The sequence below is a fragment of the Trachemys scripta genome, chromosome 16 (assembly GCF_013100865.1).
Source record: "Trachemys scripta elegans isolate TJP31775 chromosome 16, CAS_Tse_1.0, whole genome shotgun sequence".
NCBI lineage: Eukaryota > Metazoa > Chordata > Testudines > Emydidae > Trachemys > Trachemys scripta.
In genome coordinates this window covers 7,956,427-7,976,221 of record NC_048313.1, presented here as the reverse complement: position 1 = coordinate 7,976,221, position 19,795 = coordinate 7,956,427, and the positions used below count along the sequence as shown (strand labels likewise).

Here is a 19,795-nt window from a genome sequence, read left to right as displayed (position 1 = left end):
GCGTTGCTGCTGTTTTCTAGGCAGCAACATGAGACAAACCCACGCAAAAGGGGCCAGACCTAGAGGCTGGCAAAGGCCGAACGTGCAGCTGCAGCCTCAGGGCTGGGAAATCAGCCGCTTTGGGGCCTCGCAAACTTCTGCCAGCTTCTGGTCCGGTTCGTCGTGTGAACTATGCAGCCTTGGCCAGCGAAGCCAGATTCTTATCAGCCAGGAGGAAAGGGAGAGGGGTGGAAAGCGGAGAAAAAAGGCAGGGAAGGAAAAGGACACACTGGGGAAAGCAGAGGAGCGTCGTCTACACTTGAAATGCTGCACCGGTGCTGCCAGCCCTCCAGGACTGTCCTGGAGTCTCCAGGAATTACAGATTAATTAGAGATCACGTCATGCTGTGAAACCGCCAGGAACACGGCCGGCCACCACTGGCAACCCCGAGCGATGCAGTGGCGATACTTGGGTGCACACACTACCTACACTGCTGGGAAGGGGTCTCCCCTGGGCGTGGTTAATCCACCACCCCCAGAAGTGGGAGCTAGGTGGATGGAGGAATTCTGTCTACACCAGGGCCTCGAGTACTTGTGGCACCTTAGAGACTAACAAATTTATTAGAGCATAAGCTTAGTCTCTAAGGTGCCACAAGTACTCCTGTTCTTCTTTTTGTGGATACAGACTAACACGGCTGTTACTCTGAAACCAGGGCCTCGGTTGGCTTAACTACGTTGCATGGGGGGAGTGGATTTTTCGCACCCCGAGTGACACAGCTGGGTTGACGTCGCTTTAGTGCAGACCAGCCCGGAGTCTCATATCCCAGGTGGTATCTGGGGGGGCGGGGTGCTCCTGGTCCGGTCAGGACGCTGCAGAGGCGTGAGAGTTTGGAGCAGGAGCCCCCATGGAGCAGCGGGGGGAAAACAACCGAAATTGTCTGAAGTTGGAGCTTAACAAGTGTCTGTCTGGGATTTTAGAGCGGGCAGGGGCTGGTGAGCAGGAGGGCCCCTCACTCCTACGTTCTTGCGTAAAGCAGTTTAAAATTCTGCTCCCTCACGTTACCCGCCCCCCGGCCACGCCCCTGCTGAAGATGGGGAGCGGACCACGGACATCAGCCAGTCCTCGCTGCAGATAGAGGAGATACCGCCGCAGCTTTTCTGCACATGTGGATTTTGGACTCCAGGGCTTTCTCTGGAAGGAGCCCAGACCCGGATTGTGTAATCGGTTGTGCAATCGCGCCGGCCGCCGGCAGAGCTGACTTGATCACAGACGGGCACAGGAGAGGTGGAAGGTCCCAGCCCACCATGGATCTCCTGGGAGCCGTCGCCCTGTTCCTGGTCATCTGCCTGTCCTACCTTCTGCTCCTCTCCACCTGGCGGCAAATGCAGGGCCGGGGGCAAATGCCCCCGGGGCCCACCCCGCTGCCCCTCCTCGGGAACCTGCTGCAGGTGGAGCTCCGCGACATGCGCAAGTCGCTGATGAAGGTAGGTGGGCTCTTCCCGGGACGACCCAGGGCGCCCTGACCCCGTATGGGTGACCCCGCCCATCGACGGCCAGGGAGCCTTATTAATACCTTGTGATGACCTCGACCCAGGATAGCTATGGGGCAGGGGTGCTGTGTTGGGGGAGAGGAATTGGGGGTTTGGGGGGAGTGGAAGGGGAAGAGAATGGGTGGGGGTGAGGAGGGTAAGGGGTGGTGTGGAGAAAGGGCAGGAGTGCTGCAATTGGGGGAGGGCGCTCCAGAAGGGTGGGAATGCTGGGAGGGGAGGGGAGGGGGCTACAGGCAGGGGGAGAGGCTGCTGAGTTGGGGGAAGGGCATGGGGATGCGTGTGGGGTGAGGAGGGGGAGTGACAGCAGGTGCCCTGTGTTTGGGGGACCGAGGCTGGTACGTGGGAGTGAGGAGAGGGCTCACGTCCGTCCCCCCGACGCTCCGTCCCCCCGGCCCACACGGCGTCTCCGTCTCAGATCAGCGAGCGCTACGGCCCCGTCTACACCCTCCACCTGGGCCCCCGGCGGGTGGTGGTGCTGTGCGGCTACCAGGCGGTGAAGGAGGCCCTGCTGGACCAGGCCGAGGACTTCAGCGGGCGCGGGGAACAAGCCACCTTCAGCTGGCTCTTCGAGGGCTACGGTCAGTCGTGTGCGCGGGAGGGGAGCGAGCAGGGGGGCGCAGAGGGGGCAGCTCCCGGCCGGGGCTGCGTCCGCTCGGTGCCGAGCCTCTCCGTCTTGGGGGTGCCGAGCTGTCCTGCGACAGCTCAGGAGAACGAGTCCCGTCGCAGGGAAGACGGATGGGAAGCGGGACACCCACCCTAAACCAGCTGTGAGCTCTCTGCTTAGCATTCACCCCGGATCGTCCTCCGGCACCATACAGCCTTAAGGTGGGGTCACAGGCAGTCCCCTGGGCTCCTCCGATCTAGGGCTGCCACCCCTCCAGGACTGTCTTTAATTAACGAGCCACGTGCCGAAACCTCCAGGAATACGTCCAACCAAAATGGGCTGCCCTACTCCAATCTGTCTCGCCACCTAGGTGAGCCCACCTTACGCCAAGAATCACAGCACTACTCAGGTTCCTCCCAAAGGACCCGTCCCGCACCCCTCCCCCACCGCCCCGTAGGTCTCGCACCAAAGATGACGCTTGTAGTAAACGGCGGGAAGAGTTATTAACTAGGGAAAGGAAATGAGAGAGACACTTACAAGGTTAAGGCAGGTAAACGCAGAGACACACGAGGGCGTTCTGATTGTAAATTTCAAAAAGGGACAGAAATGTCTAGTGGTTCTCAACCAGGGGGACCAGAGCTCTTCCCGAGGGGACGTCTTCTAGCCATTGGCTGAGTTTTACAACAGGCGATATAAAAAGCACTAGCTAGGTCAGTACCAACGAAAATTTCATACAACGACTTGTTTATACTGCTCTGTGGGCTATCCACGGAAACGTAAGTACCGTATTTATATTCTGTTTGATTTATTTTATAACTACATGGTAAACATGAGCGAGTCGGCCAATTTTCAGTAACCATGTGTCTGGTTTTTGTATTTCTGTTTCTGATTTTGTGAGCAAGTCGTTTTTAAATGAGGTGAAACGTGGGGGTGCGCAAGACGGACCAGGCTGCTGAAAGATTGTAAGTAGTCTGGAAAGATTGAGAACCACTGGAAGCAAAATCTATCTGTCCTTTAGAGCTAAGCCAGGCTAAGCACTGGGGATCTTTTCTTTATGACGCGTGATCCTTCCGTCGCCGAATCCAACCAGCATAAACATCCAGTTCCTCCTGGTTCTTTTCACTCTTTTCCCCCTTCGTGCGGGCAGCTGCAAACTCAGGTGGGGGGTGGAAGGAATTCATCTGCTTGACTCATCTTCTTGGAGTAGGGAGAGCAATCAGCCAAGTCTCTGGTCCTCTTTGACGTTCTGCCAGAGTTCGTCTTTTTGTCGATGGGCCTTGCAGGCGGGGCAGGACATAGGCCTTCTGGGAGAGATCGGCACTGTCTCTCTCCTGTCTGGAGATTTGCAGTCCCAGCCGCTTCGAATACAAACACTTACACAGTGCCGTACACCCTGGGACACAGCTATTCCAGGTGACATGGAGGTAGGCAGCAGTTTACAGGGATGGAATAAAGTCGAAACTCTAAACCCATTTTTCGGATTCTAATACCTATTTTAACAATCCTCTCACAGCTGATCCCGCCTGGCTCCAGCCAAGCAGTTGTCAGGGATCCACTGAGGCACGGAGTCCTTGGCATGGGGGGGTGGGGGGTGTAACGATGCTGCCTTTGGTGGGACACTTCTGAGGTACCAATTCAGATTGCTCAGAGCAGGGCCGTCCCAGCACACCACGGCACCAGCCAGACAGAGAGGACTTCGGTCTCACCCCACTGGCTACCCACACGTCACACCAGCAATTCCCTCAGACACTCCAGCTTCCCTGTATCCCCACCAGTGCCATTGTTATGGGGACGAATGGTTATGAAAACCAATCCCCCAGTAAAAGAAAAGAGGTTCTCCCAATCCCAAAGGACCAAGCCCCAGACCCAGGTCAATAGACAAGTCAGATTTTACCCACAAATCACGCTGTTGCCAATCCCTTAGAATCTAAAATCTAAAGGTTTATTCATAAAAGGAAAAAGATAGAGATGAGAGCTAGAATTGGTTAAATGGAATCAATGACATACAGTGATGGCAAAGTTCTTGGTTCAGGCTTGTAGCAGTGATGAAATAAACTGCAGGTTCAAATCGAGTCTCTGGAACATCCCCAGCTGGGCTGAGTCATTCAGTCCTTTGTTCAGCGCTTCCGTTTGTAGCAAAGTCCCTCCGAGATAAGAAGCAGGATTGAAGACATGATGGAGAAGCTGCGGCAGCCTTTTATAGTCTTTCTCTTGTGGGTGGAAACCGCTTGGTTCTCCTGTGCAAGATCACAGCAAGATGGAGTCTGGAGTCACATGGGCAAGTCACATATCCATGCGTGACTCAGTTTACAGGCCGGCGCCATTGTTTACATGTTACTTTGAACGTTCCCAGGGAAACTCAGATGTGGATTGGCATCTCCCGAAGTCCATGGCCCGTGAAGTGTTTCTTGACTGGGCACTTACTGAGAATAATCCTTTCTCAAGAAGCTGCCCATGTGCTTTGCTCAGGCTACTTAGAATCAAACACATTGAGATACGAGTACAGAGCCAATATTCACAACTTCAACTACAAAAATGCTACACGCACACAGACAGCATCATCCTAACCAGCAAAGCAGAACCTTTCCAGAGACACCTCACTCCACAACCTCTGTACAATACTTGCTGCAAACAGATAACAGTGCCTGCGACAATGATCTATACGGTCCCAGGTTACGTGCGTAATGCCACAGGGTGTCTGGCTCGGTCGTTCCCCGCAACTGCGAAAATATTTGCCATCTTTATGCAGCCCCAGATCAAAGCAGGGAGCTGCCTCCGACCTGCTCGAGACGCAGAGCTGCAGCTCTCATTGCAAGTTGGAGAGGGGGAAATAGGGACAATATTACCTGGGGAATTGTGCAGCAATTGTGCACGTGTGTGTGCACGCCCAGGTGCACGCGCCCCCCCACCGCTGCATTTTGGGGGGCAGGAATTGTCTGTTACGGTGATATGCTAGGACAGCACCCCGCGGCATGTACTGGTTGGGAAATGTGCCTTGCTCTCTCTGCCCCCCAGGAGTGATCTTCGCCAACGGGGAGCGGGCGAAGCAGCTGCGCCGGTTCTCCATCACCACACTGAGGAACTTCGGGGTGGGGAAGCGAGGCATCGAGGAGCGGATCCTGGAGGAGGCTCATTTCCTGCTGGAAGCCTTGCGGGGCACGAAAGGTTTGTCGGTGCCGGGGCCAGGGAGTCGGGGGCCAGACCCCCAGCTGCTGGGAACTGCCCAGAGCTCTACTGGGGTCAGTGAGGCCAGACCCCCAGCTGGTGCGAACCGCCCAGAGCTCCACTGGGGTCAATGGGGGGGCCAGACCCCCAGCTGGTGGGAACCGCCCAGAGCTCCACTGGGGTCAATGGGGCCAGACCCCCACCTGCTGGGAACCACCCAGAGCTCCATTGGGATCAATGGGGCCAGACCCCCAGCTGGCGGGAACCGCCCAGAGCTCCATTGGGGTAAATGGGGGGGCCAGACCCCCAGCTGGTGGGAACCGCCCAGAGCTCCACTGGGGTCAATGGGGCCAGACCCCCAGCTGCTGGGAACCACCCAGAGCTCCGTTACAGTCAGTGGGGCCAGACCCCCAGCTGGTGGGAACCGCCCAGAGCTCCACTGGGGTCAATGGGGCCAGACCCCCAGCTGGCGGGAACTGCCCAGAGCTCCACTGGGGTCAATGGTGCCAGACCCCCAGCTGGTAGGAACTGCCCAGAGCTCCATTGGGGTCAATGGGGCCAGACCCCCAACTGGTGGGAACCGCCCAGAGCTCCATTGGGGTCAATGGGGCCAGACCCCCAGCTGGTGCGAATTGTCTTCGCTCTGTTGACCTCGACATCAGTTACACACGGAGGTTCTTACCTGTGGACTTTTGCAAAGATGGTCAGTGTCATAACGTCCACTGCGCCGATGGGGAAACTGAGTCGCGGAGCTGGGCAGGGCCCTACCAAAGGCCAGTGAGTGGGGCTCTAGCCCAGGACTCGAGGTGTGGGCTCAGTTCCCTGCTCCACCGAAGATTGCCTGTCTGACCGGGGCTTAGTCTCCCTGGGCCTCAATTCCCAGTCAGATAGCCCTGCCCTGCCTCGCAGGGGGGCAGGGAGGGGAGGGACCGCGGCAGCCATGGGGGCAGACAGCAGCGGAGCCGCTCACGGGGGCTGGGCCAGTTCTCCCCCAGGCCTCTTCATTTCCTCGGCACGGTGCTGAGCCGGGTGTGAACAAGGCAGGTAGCGGCTGCAGGATCAGGACAGGAGCGACTCGGGGGGCTGTGAGATCCATGGAGGTTAGACGGTCTGAGGCACAGCCCCCCGGCTCACCTGTGCCCCACCCAACACTGGTTGTACCCCCTAGGTTTGCCCTTCGACCCCACCTACTTCCTGAGCCGCACGGTGTCCAACGTCATTAGCTCCGTGGTCTTCGGGGACCGGTTCGACTACGAGGACAAGGAGTTTATCTCCCTGCTCTCCATGATGATGGACAGTTTCCACTTCACCGCCACGGCCTGGGGGCAGGTACGCCGCGGGGGGGAGTGCCCCAGGCCACGTCCCAGAGAAAGCACAAGTGGGGGCGTTAGCTGGCGTAGGAAAAAGCACAGCATGATTCTGGGGGACAAGAGTTTGAGAGGCAAATGCTGCAGCACGGAAACGCCCCGGGCATGGCGAGATGAGTTTCCTAATGCCCCCAGTCCTGCAGCCAGCCCCGAGGAATTCGTTACTGCACCAGACAGATCACACAGCGAAAGTTTCGAAAGAGCTGGGCCATTTCCAGCGAGGCTAGCGGTAGGGCGGCAAACACTGTATCTCCGAAATAAGGGGCTGCTTTCATCGCCCCTCGCCCCATCCCCAGATTATTCATAATGAGCAGATCTCACCTACATTCGCCTGGAGTGTTTCTTGCTGCTGGGGACGATGGCAGACTGCCCCAGGGTTACCACTTGGCTGGGGTTTTACCAGCCTGCCTGGGGGTTTTATGGATTTGCCAGTTGGCAGAAAAATAATTTAACCTACTGGTTTTGGGGTTTTTTTTTTTGTTTTTTTTTTACATGGGTCTAAAGATTTGCTTTACTCTCCCAATACACCGGGCTCTCTCCTGTTAAACGTTTCTGTGCCCGGCTAAAGATGCTGCCGCTCTACCCACGTCTGCAGTTAAAGCGATCACAGATCACACCCAGAGAAACGGTGGCAGCCGTCTGCAACCCACACGCCGTGCCCCGTGTGGGCGTGCGAGAGGGGGAGGAGACATGCGAGGCATATTGACTAGCAGCAGGTCAGGGCGATGGTGCGAGTGATCCTACTATACCCCCGGGGGGAAAAGGGCTCGCATCAGAACCTGCACATTCAGTGACAGCTGGCAAAACGGAACAGCTTGGCAAAGACTGGCTGGCAAAACGTGGTGAGAAAATCAAACGCCTGCCTGCCCCCCCGGGACGTGCTCTCTCTGGAGGCTAGAAGTGGCTGTTGGAAGGTGATTGCAGAGTTGCCTTGTGGGTGGGGGTGCCGGGTTTTTTTGCAGTTCAAAGGTGGTAACTCTAGGCTACACCCTGGGGAGTACTGACCCCTCCCCTCCCACCAGACAGCCCCCCTTCCTGACCCTGGCCCTTCAGTGCCGCTTTACGGCACACAGAGCCTGCACAGGGAAAGCAGACAGGACCATGCGCAAAGTCTGGAGAGGAGTGGAAAGATCCCCCGTGAGTTCTGGTCCCCTGCTGCAGAAACACAGGAGAGAAAGCATCCTGGACTGACTGAGTACAGGACACCATGAAATAAGGGACATCCCTTGTAATACGGGGCTGTTGGGAACTCTACCGGGGACGTTCCAGACGACTGGCCAAGAGCTAATGGGTAAATGGGATGATTCGGGTAGTTATTGCCTGTGAGTCTGACATCAATCGCAGGCAAGTGACTGATTCGGGACTCGACTAATAAAGAATGCCAGGAGAGAAATGTAATTAATGCAAATTAATGTGGGTGTAGGAGAAAAGAGCCTGTCAAACTAACTTGGGATCTTTTTTGGAGGCGGTGACAAGTATGGTTGAAGTTAACAGTGCTGATGGAATCTAGTCAGATCTCTATAACGTGTTTGACTTGGTACTGCGTGACATTTTGATTAGAAAACTAGAAAGCAATCAAATGAACACGGCCCGCATGAAATGGATTAAAAACTGGCTAACTGATAGATCTCAAAATGTAATAGCAAAGGGGGTGTTATCGTCGAGTGGGTCTGTTTCTCAAGGCCCTCTGCTGTTTAACACTTTTATCAATGACCTGGAAGAAAACATCAAATCATCACTGATAACATTTGCAGATGGCACATAAATTGGGAGTAAATAATGAAGAGGGGAGGTCACTGGTACAGAGCGACACGGATCGCTTGGTAAGCAGGGCACAAGCAAACAACGTTCATGTTAGCACAGCCAAATATAAAGAGATCCAGCCAGGAGCAAAGACAGTCGGCCGTACTCATGCCATGGCGGGCTCTGCTTTGGGAAGCAGTGACTCTGAAAAAGATTTGGGGGCCGTGGTAGACAATCAGCTGGACGTGAGCTCCCAGCGCGACGCTGGGGCCCAAAGAGCAAATGCGATCCTGGGAGGGACCAACAGGGGAATCACCAGTAGGAGCAGAGAGGTGGTTTTACCTGTGGATTTGGCACTGGTGGTGCGACCGCTGCTGGGATCCTGTGGCCGTGAGGCCCAGGGCCCTGAGACCTGCCCGGCCCAGGCTGCAGGGATGGGGCGGGAGAGCTGATTAACTAGGGACTCTCCAGACAGCCCAGGGAGCGTGACGAGCTCTGCAGCGATGGATGTGAGATAAAGAGCTAGAAGGGAGGTCCAGGGATGGAGGCATAGGGAGAGGATGTGTATGGGGGCTCTCAACCCCACCCTCTGTTCAGCGGGCTCTCTGCTCTCCCTGCCCCCCAGCTCTACGAGATGTTCTCGTGCACCATGCGCTACCTGCCCGGCCCCCAGCGCGCAGCGTTCAAGCAGCTGGAGGGGCTGGAGAAGTTCATCGAGAGGAAGGTGAAGGCGAACCAGGAGACCCTGGACCCCAACTCCCCTCGGGATTTCATCGACTGCTTCCTGGTCAAAATGCAGCAGGTACCGGCAGGGGGGTTGCGGGAAGGCGATGGGGGCAAAGGGGGCAGTTGGGGACCCCGATTGATGCAAAGCAATGGAGTCCCGGACGGATTCCGTTCCCAGCCACATCCCCAGAGTTCTCACAAGCATCCTGGCATTTTTTTTCTCGTTCTGTTAAAGGAAAAGGAAAATCCTTCCTCTGAGTTCTTCCTGAAGAACATTGTTCTGACGGCGCTCAACGTCTTCTTCGCCGGGACGGAGACCGTCAGCACCACCCTGCGCTACGGCTTCCTGCTCCTGCTGAAATACCCGGAGATCGAAGGTAAGGGGAAAGGGAGGACAAAGGAAAGGCAAAGGGCCGGATCCTCAGCTGGGGTAAATCAGCCGGGTTCTGCTGAGGGCAGCGGCGGTTCCTCCCTTTACACCAGCTCCGGATGGGGCCGGACAGTCACAGCTCGGCAGCGAGTTTGTGTCCGGTCTGTGTCGCTCCGTCGTGAGCCAAAGGAAGCCGACGGTCAGGGAACGTCGGGTCAGCGTTGCTATTTCAGATTCCAATTCTAGGGGCTGGATTCAGATCTCGGTTCCCCCGGGGCTAATCCAGAGCCACCCCCTGACGGCAGTGGGGGCAGGGCCAGATCCGGATCTCGGTTCCCCCCGGGGTCAATCCGGATTTGCACGGGGCCCCCTTTGAGCTGTGCTGACGTCTCTGCAGAAAAGATCCACGAGGAGATCGACCGGGTGATCGGGCGGAACCGCGCCCCGAGCATGGAGGACCGGAGCCGGATGCCCTACACGGACGCCGTCATCCACGAGTTCCAGAGGTTCTGCGACGTCATCCCCATGGGCGTAGCACGCCGGGTGATCAGGGACACCCAGTTCCGGGGATACACTATTCCCAAGGTAAGGCCCGGGGCGTCTATCCCCCGCCCCGCCCCATGGCTGTGTAGGGCTGAGCATTGTCACTTGGTCTGGATTCCAGCGCAGTGCCGCAGACAGGGCTGGAGCTCAGGACACCTGGGTCTACGCCTGTGTTGCGGTGTACGCGCACCCTGTCCTCTTTTCGGATCGTGAGACCACCACGATTGCAGCCTGCCAGACAACCCTAGACTGGAACGAGCCTGGGTCAGTGGCCAGAGTCAAGATAGCTGCCCTTGTGCTCAGGGCTGTGCAGCCCAATGGCCAGCGTCAGGGGTCACCATCCTGGGGCAGCCGGGGTAGGGGGGCCCGGGCCCTCCCTGCTCCACCGGGTCCCAGCCCAGGGCCCTGTCACTGGTGGGTGTGGTCAGCACCCAGTCAGCGAAGATCCTACCGCCACATGCTGACTTTCCTTGGGTGGCAGATACCACTCACCCTGCCTCCCTGGGCCACTTCCTGCCCTGAGTCCTGACGCAGGGCGCCGTTCACCGTCGGGGGTTCCTGTGCGGGGAATGCACACCCCGTCACAGCCTGCCTCTGGGAAGTCGTGTGATCTAGTGAGCAGAGACTTACAGGACCTGGCTTTTATTCCAAGCTCTGGCTCACTGTGTGACCTTGGGCACCACCCCATGCCTCAGTTTCCCCCATGTGTCACATTGACAAATGGTGTTAATGAGCCCCTCCCCCTTTTGCTATTTACACCGGAAACTCTTTGGGACAGGGAATATTGCTCACTCTGCACGACGCCCGGCACATCGGGGACCCCCAGTCTCCATCAGGGTCTGTGCAGCGCCTGGCACTACGGGGCCCTGATCGCAGCTGGGGGGGGGTACCGTAATACACCTAATAATAACACTGATCCATGTGGATAAATACCCTTAGCCTGACTTCTAGTGCCATCTTAAACCCCACCCGGTGGGTACGGAAAGCCAGGAGGTTCACGCTGGGTACGGTGTATGGGCCAGCGCCGCTGCTGGTGCACATCAACAAAGCTACAGCCGGTGAGGACCTGGCCCAGTATTATTATTAGTTGTATTTTGTATTCCCATCGTGCCGAGGAGCCGCAGTCACGGACCAGGACCCCACCGCGCTCGGAGCTGTACAAATACACACAAAAGACGCCGCCCCATAGAGCTCGCAATCTCAGTGTTAATCCGTAGGGGCAGCATGGTTCCGTGGTGAGAAGGAGGAGTCCGGACTCCTGGGTTCCCTTCCCAGCTCCGGGAGGAGCAGAGGGCAGTAGCTAGAGCAGAGGGCGTTGGGAGACACGTGCCGAGACGTGAACGTCGGTTTGTGGCCTGACCTGGCTCCGGCAATTTAATATTTGCTTTTGCTGCAACTTCCTCCCGTGGTTAGAATGACCCTGAATTGTGCCCCAACATCCGCGCTGTGGGTTATCGGCGTTTAATCATTGCTGTTTGTCGCCTTCTTTTCCCCCAGGGGACGGAGGTGTACCCGATGCTGGGATCCGTGCTGCATGACCCCACGCAGTTCAGCAGCCCCGACACCTTCGACCCCAGCCATTTCTTGGATGGGAACGGCCAGTTTAAGAAGAGCGACGCCTTCGTGCCCTTCTCAATAGGTACGAATTCCCCGCAGAGCTCGGTTCCGAGCGGCCCAAGCAGCGAGATCTGGGCCTGGCCCAGCCGCCCGCTGCTAGACCTCACCCTGCGTACGGAGAATTGTGAGGCCAGATCCCCAGCCGGTGGAAATCAGTGTCACTCCATTGGGGTCAAGGGGCTGTTCACACACACTCCGGGGTAGGTGTGCGCTGAAGCGCCGTGGGGAATCGGGGCCTTGTGAGCTCTTTGGGGCAGGGACCGTCTCTCCCCGTGGGTCTGTCCAGCGCCTAGCACAAAGGTACCCTGACCTCGGGTGAGGCCGACGGACACATCTGGGGTAATTATCANCCCCAGTCATGGACCAGACCCCACCGCGCTCGGTGCTGTAATGCACAGAACACAAAGACGCTGCCCCACAGAGCTCATAGTCTGAGACTGGACAATCGCTGTATGCAGGGACAGCGTGGGTCCGTGGTGAGAAGGAGGAGTCCGGACTCCTGGGTTCCGTTCTCAGCTCCGGGAGGAGCAGAGGGCAGTAGCTAGAGCAGAGGGTGTTGGGAGACACCTTGGATTCTGGCCTCTCCTGGCCGCTTGAATTTTGATATTTGCTCGCATTGCAAATGCCTCCCGTGGCTGACGACGACCCTGAATTGTGCCCCAACATCCGCGCTGTGGGTTATCGGCGTTTAATCATTGCTGTTTGTCGCCTTCTCTTCCCCCAGGGGACGGAGGTGTACCCGATGCTGGGATCCGTGCTGTATGACCCCACGCAGTTCAGCAGCCCCGACACCTTCGACCCCAGCCATTTCTTGGATGGGAACGGCCAGTTTAAGAAGAGCGACGCCTTCGTGCCCTTCTCAATAGGTACGAATCCCCCGCAGAGCTCGGTTCCGAGCGGCCCAAGCAGCGAGATCTGGGCCTGGCCCAGCCGCCCGCTGCTAGACCTCACCCTGCGTAGAGAGAATTGTGAGGCCAGATCCCCAGCCGGTGTAAATCAGTGTCACTCCATTGGGGTCAAGGGGGCTGTTCACACACACTCCGGGGTAGGTGTGCGCTGAAGCCCCATGGGGAATCGGGGCCTTGTGAGCTCTTTGGGGCAGGGACCGTCTCTCCCCGTGGGTCTGTCCAGCTCCTAGCACAAAGGTACCCTGACCTGGGGTGAGGCCGACGGACACACCTGGGGTAATTATCAGCTGTGTACCACAGAACTGGTCGCTCAAAAGAACACAAATGTCCCATAGACACGAGTTCCTCGGCTCACTGCGGAACTGGGTGAAACTGAATGGTCTGAGGTGGCCAGAGGTCAGACTCGATGATCCCAATGGGCCCTTCTGGCCAAAGAATCTGGGTCCCGAGCGTGTTATTTCTCTGTCCTGGGTCCTCGCCGTCCATCCCAGCTCAGTATCGTTAAACCGAGCCGAGCGGGTAATTCTTCACTGGCCCCTTTATCGGCGAGACGCGACCACGTCGCAAATTCACATCGATGTCGCCACATTGTTTGTGTCAGGAAAAAAACAAGCCAAAATTCTGAAAAAGTCAAAACATTGCAACCGTTCCTAAACCAAACATTTCCATTTTTCAGTTGGAAACAACCTGAAGTTTTATAATTTCCTTTCACTTTCCCTTTTTTTAAAATAAAAAATGTTGAAAAATGATCAAAATCAAAGCCCAGGTGTTGAGTTTGTCAGTATAAACCATTTCATTTGACCCGAGACTAAATGTTTTTCAACTATTCGATGTGACAAAAATCTCGAACAATTTCATGTGCAGTTCGACCAGAAACCATTTCCCCCCCCCCGATAAATCTGTTTTTCTCCCAGCTGCAGTGCTTGGGGCACTGGTTTTCGACCAGTGGTCCGTGGGCCCCTGGGGAGCCGCAGAGTAGGTCTAATGTTTCCAAAGGCGTCTGCACCTCCATTTGAAAATGTTTAGGGGTCTGCCAGTGAAAAAAGGTTGAAAGCCACCAGCTTAGAATGCCCATCAGGTCAGGGATTGACCTTTAACCCCTCCCAGCACAGCAGTGCCACACGGCTGCCCCCTCTTCAGATCTTCATAGGAACAGCGCCCAATTTCCCCAGCAATCGCCCAGGGCCAGCCCACAACATTTTGGCACCTGAGGTGGGGAGCTCAAATGACACCCCCATGCCCCCTCGCTTGGGCCAAAACTTTGAAAGGTCTCAATTCTGCCTTCTTCCTGTTCTACTCCTCTCATGGTACCGCTCTGCTACCTACCCCAAGAAAGGAGAACTAACAACTTAAATGCCTTGTTCAGAAATGTTAAATAACACTTAACTTTCAAACCCCTGAACAGCAAATGTAACTTTTCTTGTCATAGTAAACACTGGCATTTGTATCTGTTTGAATAATCAAAGGGGTGCTTTCCGTGCCTTCTTGTTTGCAAAGACTTGAATTGCTTCCTGCTGAAGGTCCACAGTCTGGGCCAGCTCATGCTCTGTTGAGATGGTTGCAAGGCCAACCAGCCTCTCCTGTGTCATTGTGGAGCGTAGATGTGTTTTTATTAACTTCAGCTTGGAGAAGCTGCGTTCTCCACTGGCAACTGTAACAGGAAGTGTTAGAAGTATACGCAGAGCAACAAAAGCATTTGGAAAGCGGGTGGTCATCTTATTGTGCACATATATTCCAGAACAGCCTTTGGAGTTGATCCTGCTGAAATGCATCTTGAAAGGGCTTTCAGTTCATCACCTAAATCACTCGCATCAATATCGTGCATGTCATCATGTGTCAACACTGTCTCTAGTGCCCTGCATTGCTGGTGTAGGTCTTCTTCAGGTATAGTGAGGAGTTTTGGAATATCCTACAACATCCCAAATATACTGCTGTGTTCCTTGAGCTGCATGAAACTTTCTTCAACTGACTGTATTGCACGATCTAGCACCTGGTTAGAGAATTCAACTTTCCATTGTTGTTTGGGGTCTCTTATGGGATTATCCCGTGCCTCATAATCAAAATGTCGTCTTCTTCGGTGACTCTTGTATTCTTGAATGGGTGGGGAAATAGCTTCAGTGTGACATTCCTCTGCCGACTTCTGTTCACTCTTCAGAACGTTTTGAAATCCCTCATCTGACCAGTAAGACTGTGGGTATGACTTTGCTTTGTCCAGTTGTTCCATTGCTCCAGATATATTAAGGTCAACGCTTTGGAGTCTCTTGCTTACAACGTTTATTTCAAACAGTATATCATGCCACAACACTAAGCCACACAGAAATTTGAAGTTATGTATGTTCCTGGTGATTCCATTTCCCTCTGCCACTGTTCTCCCACGAACAGTTCCTGTCATAGCATTATCCTCCATAATGTCATCATCTATCTTCCCAATCTGGTGTTTGATAGGCTTTATCGCCTCCACTCGACTTTCCCATCGTGTGGCACTCACTGTGAGAGGATGTTCCCAGATGTTGCTTCAAAATTTGCCATCGATGAGTTGATGCCGAGAAAAATACACAGATGCTTTGAATTACATTAAACAATTCAGCACCCTCACTAGAAGGTGATGCTGCATCACTGACCACCAAGTTCAATGAATGAGAACTGCATGGGACAAAAAAAGCCCGAGGGTTTAACTCTCGGATCCGTGTCTGCACTCCTCTGTTCTTTCCTCTCATGTTGGCACCATTATCGTAGCCCTGACCTCTCATGTCAGCCATCACAATTCCCGTATCTTCCAGCTTTTTAAGAAGCACATTTGTCATATCAGCTCCTGTAGTATTATCAATGTCAATAAATTCTAGAAGATGCTCTCTGACAGTCACCATTGCAGGGACATTTCACTAGGTTCTGTTGTTGATACAAAATGCACCATTCAAGTCATTTGTTCCGTATGGCTGATGTCAGGTGTGCAGTCCAGAATAACAGAGTAATATCTTGCTGGCTTCAAATCTGCCACAATCTTCTGTTGGACTGTTGTTGCCAGTAACTGTATGATCTCATTTTGAATGGTTTTTCCGAGGTAGTGGGGTGTGTCCATTTCTTGGGTGCTGACTCTTCTTAGATGCTCCTGGAGTCATATCTTCAAACTCAGCCATCAGCTCCACAATTTTAAGGAAGTTTCCATTGTTTGGCACATACAGCTGATCTGAAGTGCCACACAGTGCTAGGTTTTGGGTAGCAAGCATTCTCACAATGCCAATAGCCTTTTCAGAGCATTTTGCCAGTAAAGAGACTCTGATGCAATCTTCTCTTGATGCTGATCATCTATGGTGGCCTTTAACCTTAGTCTCATCTCAAGCTCTTTCCACCTATGGAGTACTCTCTGGTGACTTGCTGCCTTCTCATGACATGCCAGATTTCAAGCCAGATTTTTCCCGTCCTTTGTTCCTGTAGAACCCAATGTGGCTGGAACATTAGACTGGAAGAGTTTGCAACAAAAACAGGATGCAGCATTCTGGGTGTTTGAGTACATAAGCCATGGCCTCTCCACTTTGTCACCCTTGGGGATTTCACACCAGTAATGTGTTGGATGGAAACTTCTATTTTCATTGTCTTCGGGGAACATGAAGTTTTTCACTTGCTGTGGCCCATGCAGTACAAGAAAGTCCCTCAGGCTACTGCTCAAGTGGGTCCACAGTCCTGGATCATCCAGACTTAAGGAACTAAACTCAGCAGCAGCTGTTTCTTGCGCCTCCCCCACACTCTTCTCTGCTCTACACTTTTCTTCAGGAATGTGCCTGGTTACATCCATTTGAGATGGAGATATGGATGCTGCAGTAGCTGCCAGGTCACCTGCACTCTGACCAACTGGAAGATCAGGCATCTCCTCACCACTCACATCCTCACTGGAGCCGGAGGGCTCACCGCGAACATTCGTGTCTATGTATCTCAGGAGAACTCCTTCCTGCTGAGATAGAAAAGCTTCCTTTGCTTTCTTTCTGTTTCTGAATGCTGCCCCAGAGGGGCGTTTTCTTCTTTCACTCATGACTGCTGTTCTGTGCCAGCTAGAGTGGCTCTCAACACTCAGTTGAAGGGGACAAATAAGCAGGCTGGTAGCAGGGCCTGAGTGAGGGAAGATACCAGCGTCTTAAGGGCCTAACTGGCTCCTACTCCTTCAGTTGACTGCCTGGTCTCCTCAAGGGGGTTCAGGGAAGCAGCAGGAAACAGGAAGCTCCCTGAGAAGCTGGTGTGAATCAGTCCAGGCTCCTGGGGGTGCTGGAGAGGTACATAAGAGGCTCCTCCTCCTCTCTCTCCCTGCAGCTTCTGCTGCTTTCTGTTATTCCCTCTCACCCTTTCTCCTGCCTGCCTGTTATGTCTCTTGTGCCCTCCTTCCTCCAGCACAGCACTCCACCATCTCAGTGCATCTAGGGCGGAGAGAATACATATGCACCAGCAGCAAATACAATTTTCTACACTCTGGGTCCTAGTGGCGCCCCCCCATCCCCAGTCTGGCCCCTGAGGCGGCCCCTCTGTTCGCCTCATGGTAAGGCCAGTCCTGCCGCCAGAGCTCCAGACTGGGGCAGAGTTTGGACAAGGGGTGAGACCCCCTCCCAGAGTCTCACCTGCCCCTTGCATCTGAAGAAGTGAGGTTCTTACCCACGAAAGCTTATGCTCCAATACATCTGTTAGTCTTAAACGTGCCACAGGACCCTCTGTTGCTTTTTACAGATTCAGACTAACACGGCTACCCCTCTGTCACCTGCCCCTGGCACCCTGCTGCGGCCGGGCCATGACGCCTCCTTTGTCTTCTCTCCTAGGGAAGAGGTATTGTTTCGGGGAGATGCTGGCACGCATGGAACTCTTCATCTTCCTCACCAGCATCCTGCAGAACTTCCGCTTCCGCTCCCCCGTGGAGCCCAAAGACATCGACATCTCCCCGAAGCTGGTCGGGTTCGCCACCGTGCCCCGCAGCTACGAGATGTGCCTGGTCCCGCGCTAGCAGCCCCGCGGAGCCAGACGGGATTTCTGGGGGCAGCCTTGGGGAGGGAGGGGAAGGGCGAAACCTGGGGATGTCAGGGGCCAGAGCAGCCGGGGACAGCTGCTGGCCTGCTCCCCAGCTTACCGCGCTGTTCAGCGACCCACGAGCCCCGCTACACAGCACGAACATTTTGAGTGGCCACCGCCGCTGACTGGCTGCTGGTTTCGCAGTTCGGCTTATAAACCTGGCCCCCTGCAGCAGATCGGTGGCTGCCCAACGCATGCCAGGCCCGCAGCTGTGCTTGCCCTTGTTCCCGTCCCTCCTCCAGCCCTGCTCCAGCCCTTGGTCCAGTCCCTTGTTCCCGTCCCTCCTCCAGTCCCTTGTTCCCGTCCCTCCTCCAGCCCTTGTTCCCGTCCCTCCTCCAGTCCCTCGTTCCCGTCCCTCCTCCAGCCCTTGCTCCAGCCCTTGGTCCAGTCCCTTGTTCCCGTCCCTCCTCCAGCCCTGTTCCAGCCCTTGGTCCAGTCCCTTGTTCCCGTCCCTCCTCCAGCCCTGTTCCAGCCCTTGGTCCAGTCCCTTGTTCCTGTCCCTCATCCAGTCCCTTGTTCCCGTCCCTCCTTCAGTCCCTTGTTCCCGTCCCTCCTCCAGCCCTTGCTCCAGCCTCTGCTGCACCTTCTGCTCCTTCCTTCAGACTTCTGGCTTCAACCCCCGGCTCCACCCTCTGGCTTATGACTCCGGGTGAGCCGCCGGTTCCAGCGCTTGGCTTCTGTCTCTCCGCTCCTGATCCTGGCTTACGACTGCGGCTGACCCCCGCCGGCGCTGGCCTTTGGCTTCTGTTCCTCCGGTTCTACTGACCCTCGGCTCGATTCCTGGAGTCCCCCCACCCTGCACCCAGCTCTAACCGGTGGGCCCAACTCTCCCCTTCGCCACTTGGCCGGACCGCTGGGCAACAGGGGATGGGGGGTGAAAGGCCCAACCGTTTACCATGTTGTGAACGGGACCCGTTGGAAGACGGAGCCAATAGGGTCCCTCTGGCTGTGTGAAACTGCCCATTCGGGGCTAGAGGGGGACTTAGGTTTCTCATTTGCACAAGGGTGGTGGTGGTGAGCGCTCCCCTTTTAAATAGACACCTTTTCACACCGCTAGATGGTCAGGGAGACCACCCAGGCCTGTGCGTTCGTATGGGGTGGAGATCACTCGTGAGGAGAGCCATGACGGTGTCTGTATCCGCATGAGCCCAATTTCCAACTGAGCCCAGTTCCCACGCAGGCATCTGATCTATCCCTTGCCTGCCACTCCAGCGGGCTCTGTGCCCAAGAAGCCTGTCGCTCGTCTTCCTCCCCTCTACGGCGGCTTCTCTTAACTTTCTCCTCAGGCACACGCCCCCCAGCTCCTCAGCCCTGCATTCGCAACCGGGAACCCTCTGTTAACCCTCAGCTCTGCCCTGCCAGGCGGCCGCCAACTTTCTCCGCAGCTGCTTGGACTGCAGAAAAGGGCTCTGTTCGCCCGCTGTGGGGCGCCTGAGGGCTGGTCTACACTTAAAAAACTGCAGCCGTGCCAGTGTAGTGCTACTGTCCTGACAGGAGAACTGCTCCCGTTGGCATAGCTACTGCCTCTCGTCGGGCTGGACTAACGACGTTGACGTGAGAAGCTCTCCTGCCAAACTAGCGCTGCCCACACCGGGAGCTAGGTCGGTATGACTGTATCGCCCAGGGGGGCAGGGGGGTGGGTTTTTCCTCCTGGCACCTCTTCCTGGCACCTTTTAAAATATGCCCCACAATGCAACATTCTCTTTCGCTTTGGTTACGTGGTATTTACAAGCCCCTTTTCTGGCAGCTTGGAGGAATATGCTCCTGGGAAAAATTCTGCTCCGCGTTGGGTTGCTCTAAATCTGGAGTAATTCCACTGGCCTTGGTGGAACTCTTTGGGTTTACACCGGTTTCCTTGAGAGCAGAACTTGGACCCATTTGGGGCGAGTGGGTGAGGTTCTGGATGGAATATAACTCGCACTCCATCACGCCTACCAAAACCCGCTGCTGGTGTGCTAACCCACTGCCTAGCACGCTGAGCAGTAATGTCTCCTTGTTTTCTTGCACTGTCTCTAGCCGTCTGTTGTCTCGTGCCTTATATTTGGATTGTAAGCCATTTGGGCCAGACACTGTCCTTTTGTTCTGTGTTTGTACAGCGCCTAGCACCATGGGGGCCTGGCCCATGCCGGGGGCTCCTGAGCGCTATCACAACACAAACAATAAATGGATGGCTATCA

The 19,795-nt window shown here is 55.3% G+C and overlaps 1 protein-coding gene across 4 annotated transcripts in view; it reads left to right on the top strand.

Moving 5' to 3' along the window:
- Positions 1 to 1,108: 1,108 nt before the first annotated feature.
- The window catches only part of LOC117888569 (cytochrome P450 2A13-like), a 36,223-nt gene continuing 17,536 nt past the window's right edge, over positions 1,109 to 19,795 (top strand). The window contains exons 1-9 of one of the 4 annotated variants that reach the window (XM_034792101.1): positions 1,188 to 1,463; positions 1,945 to 2,107; positions 5,149 to 5,298; positions 6,467 to 6,627; positions 9,034 to 9,210; positions 9,370 to 9,511; positions 9,902 to 10,089; positions 12,389 to 12,530; positions 17,372 to 17,599. In XM_034792101.1, the coding sequence (XP_034647992.1) occupies positions 1,284 to 1,463; positions 1,945 to 2,107; positions 5,149 to 5,298; positions 6,467 to 6,627; positions 9,034 to 9,210; positions 9,370 to 9,511; positions 9,902 to 10,089; positions 12,389 to 12,530; positions 17,372 to 17,553 (1,485 nt within the window). In that variant the 5' untranslated portion in view covers positions 1,188 to 1,283 and the 3' untranslated portion in view covers positions 17,554 to 17,599. Of the gene's footprint in view, positions 1,464 to 1,944; positions 2,108 to 5,148; positions 5,299 to 6,466; positions 6,628 to 9,033; positions 9,211 to 9,369; positions 9,512 to 9,901; positions 10,090 to 11,544; positions 11,997 to 12,388; positions 12,740 to 17,371; positions 17,600 to 19,795 lie in introns of those variants that run through there. The other 3 variants (XM_034792100.1, XM_034792102.1, XM_034792103.1) reach the window with 3 other exon arrangements.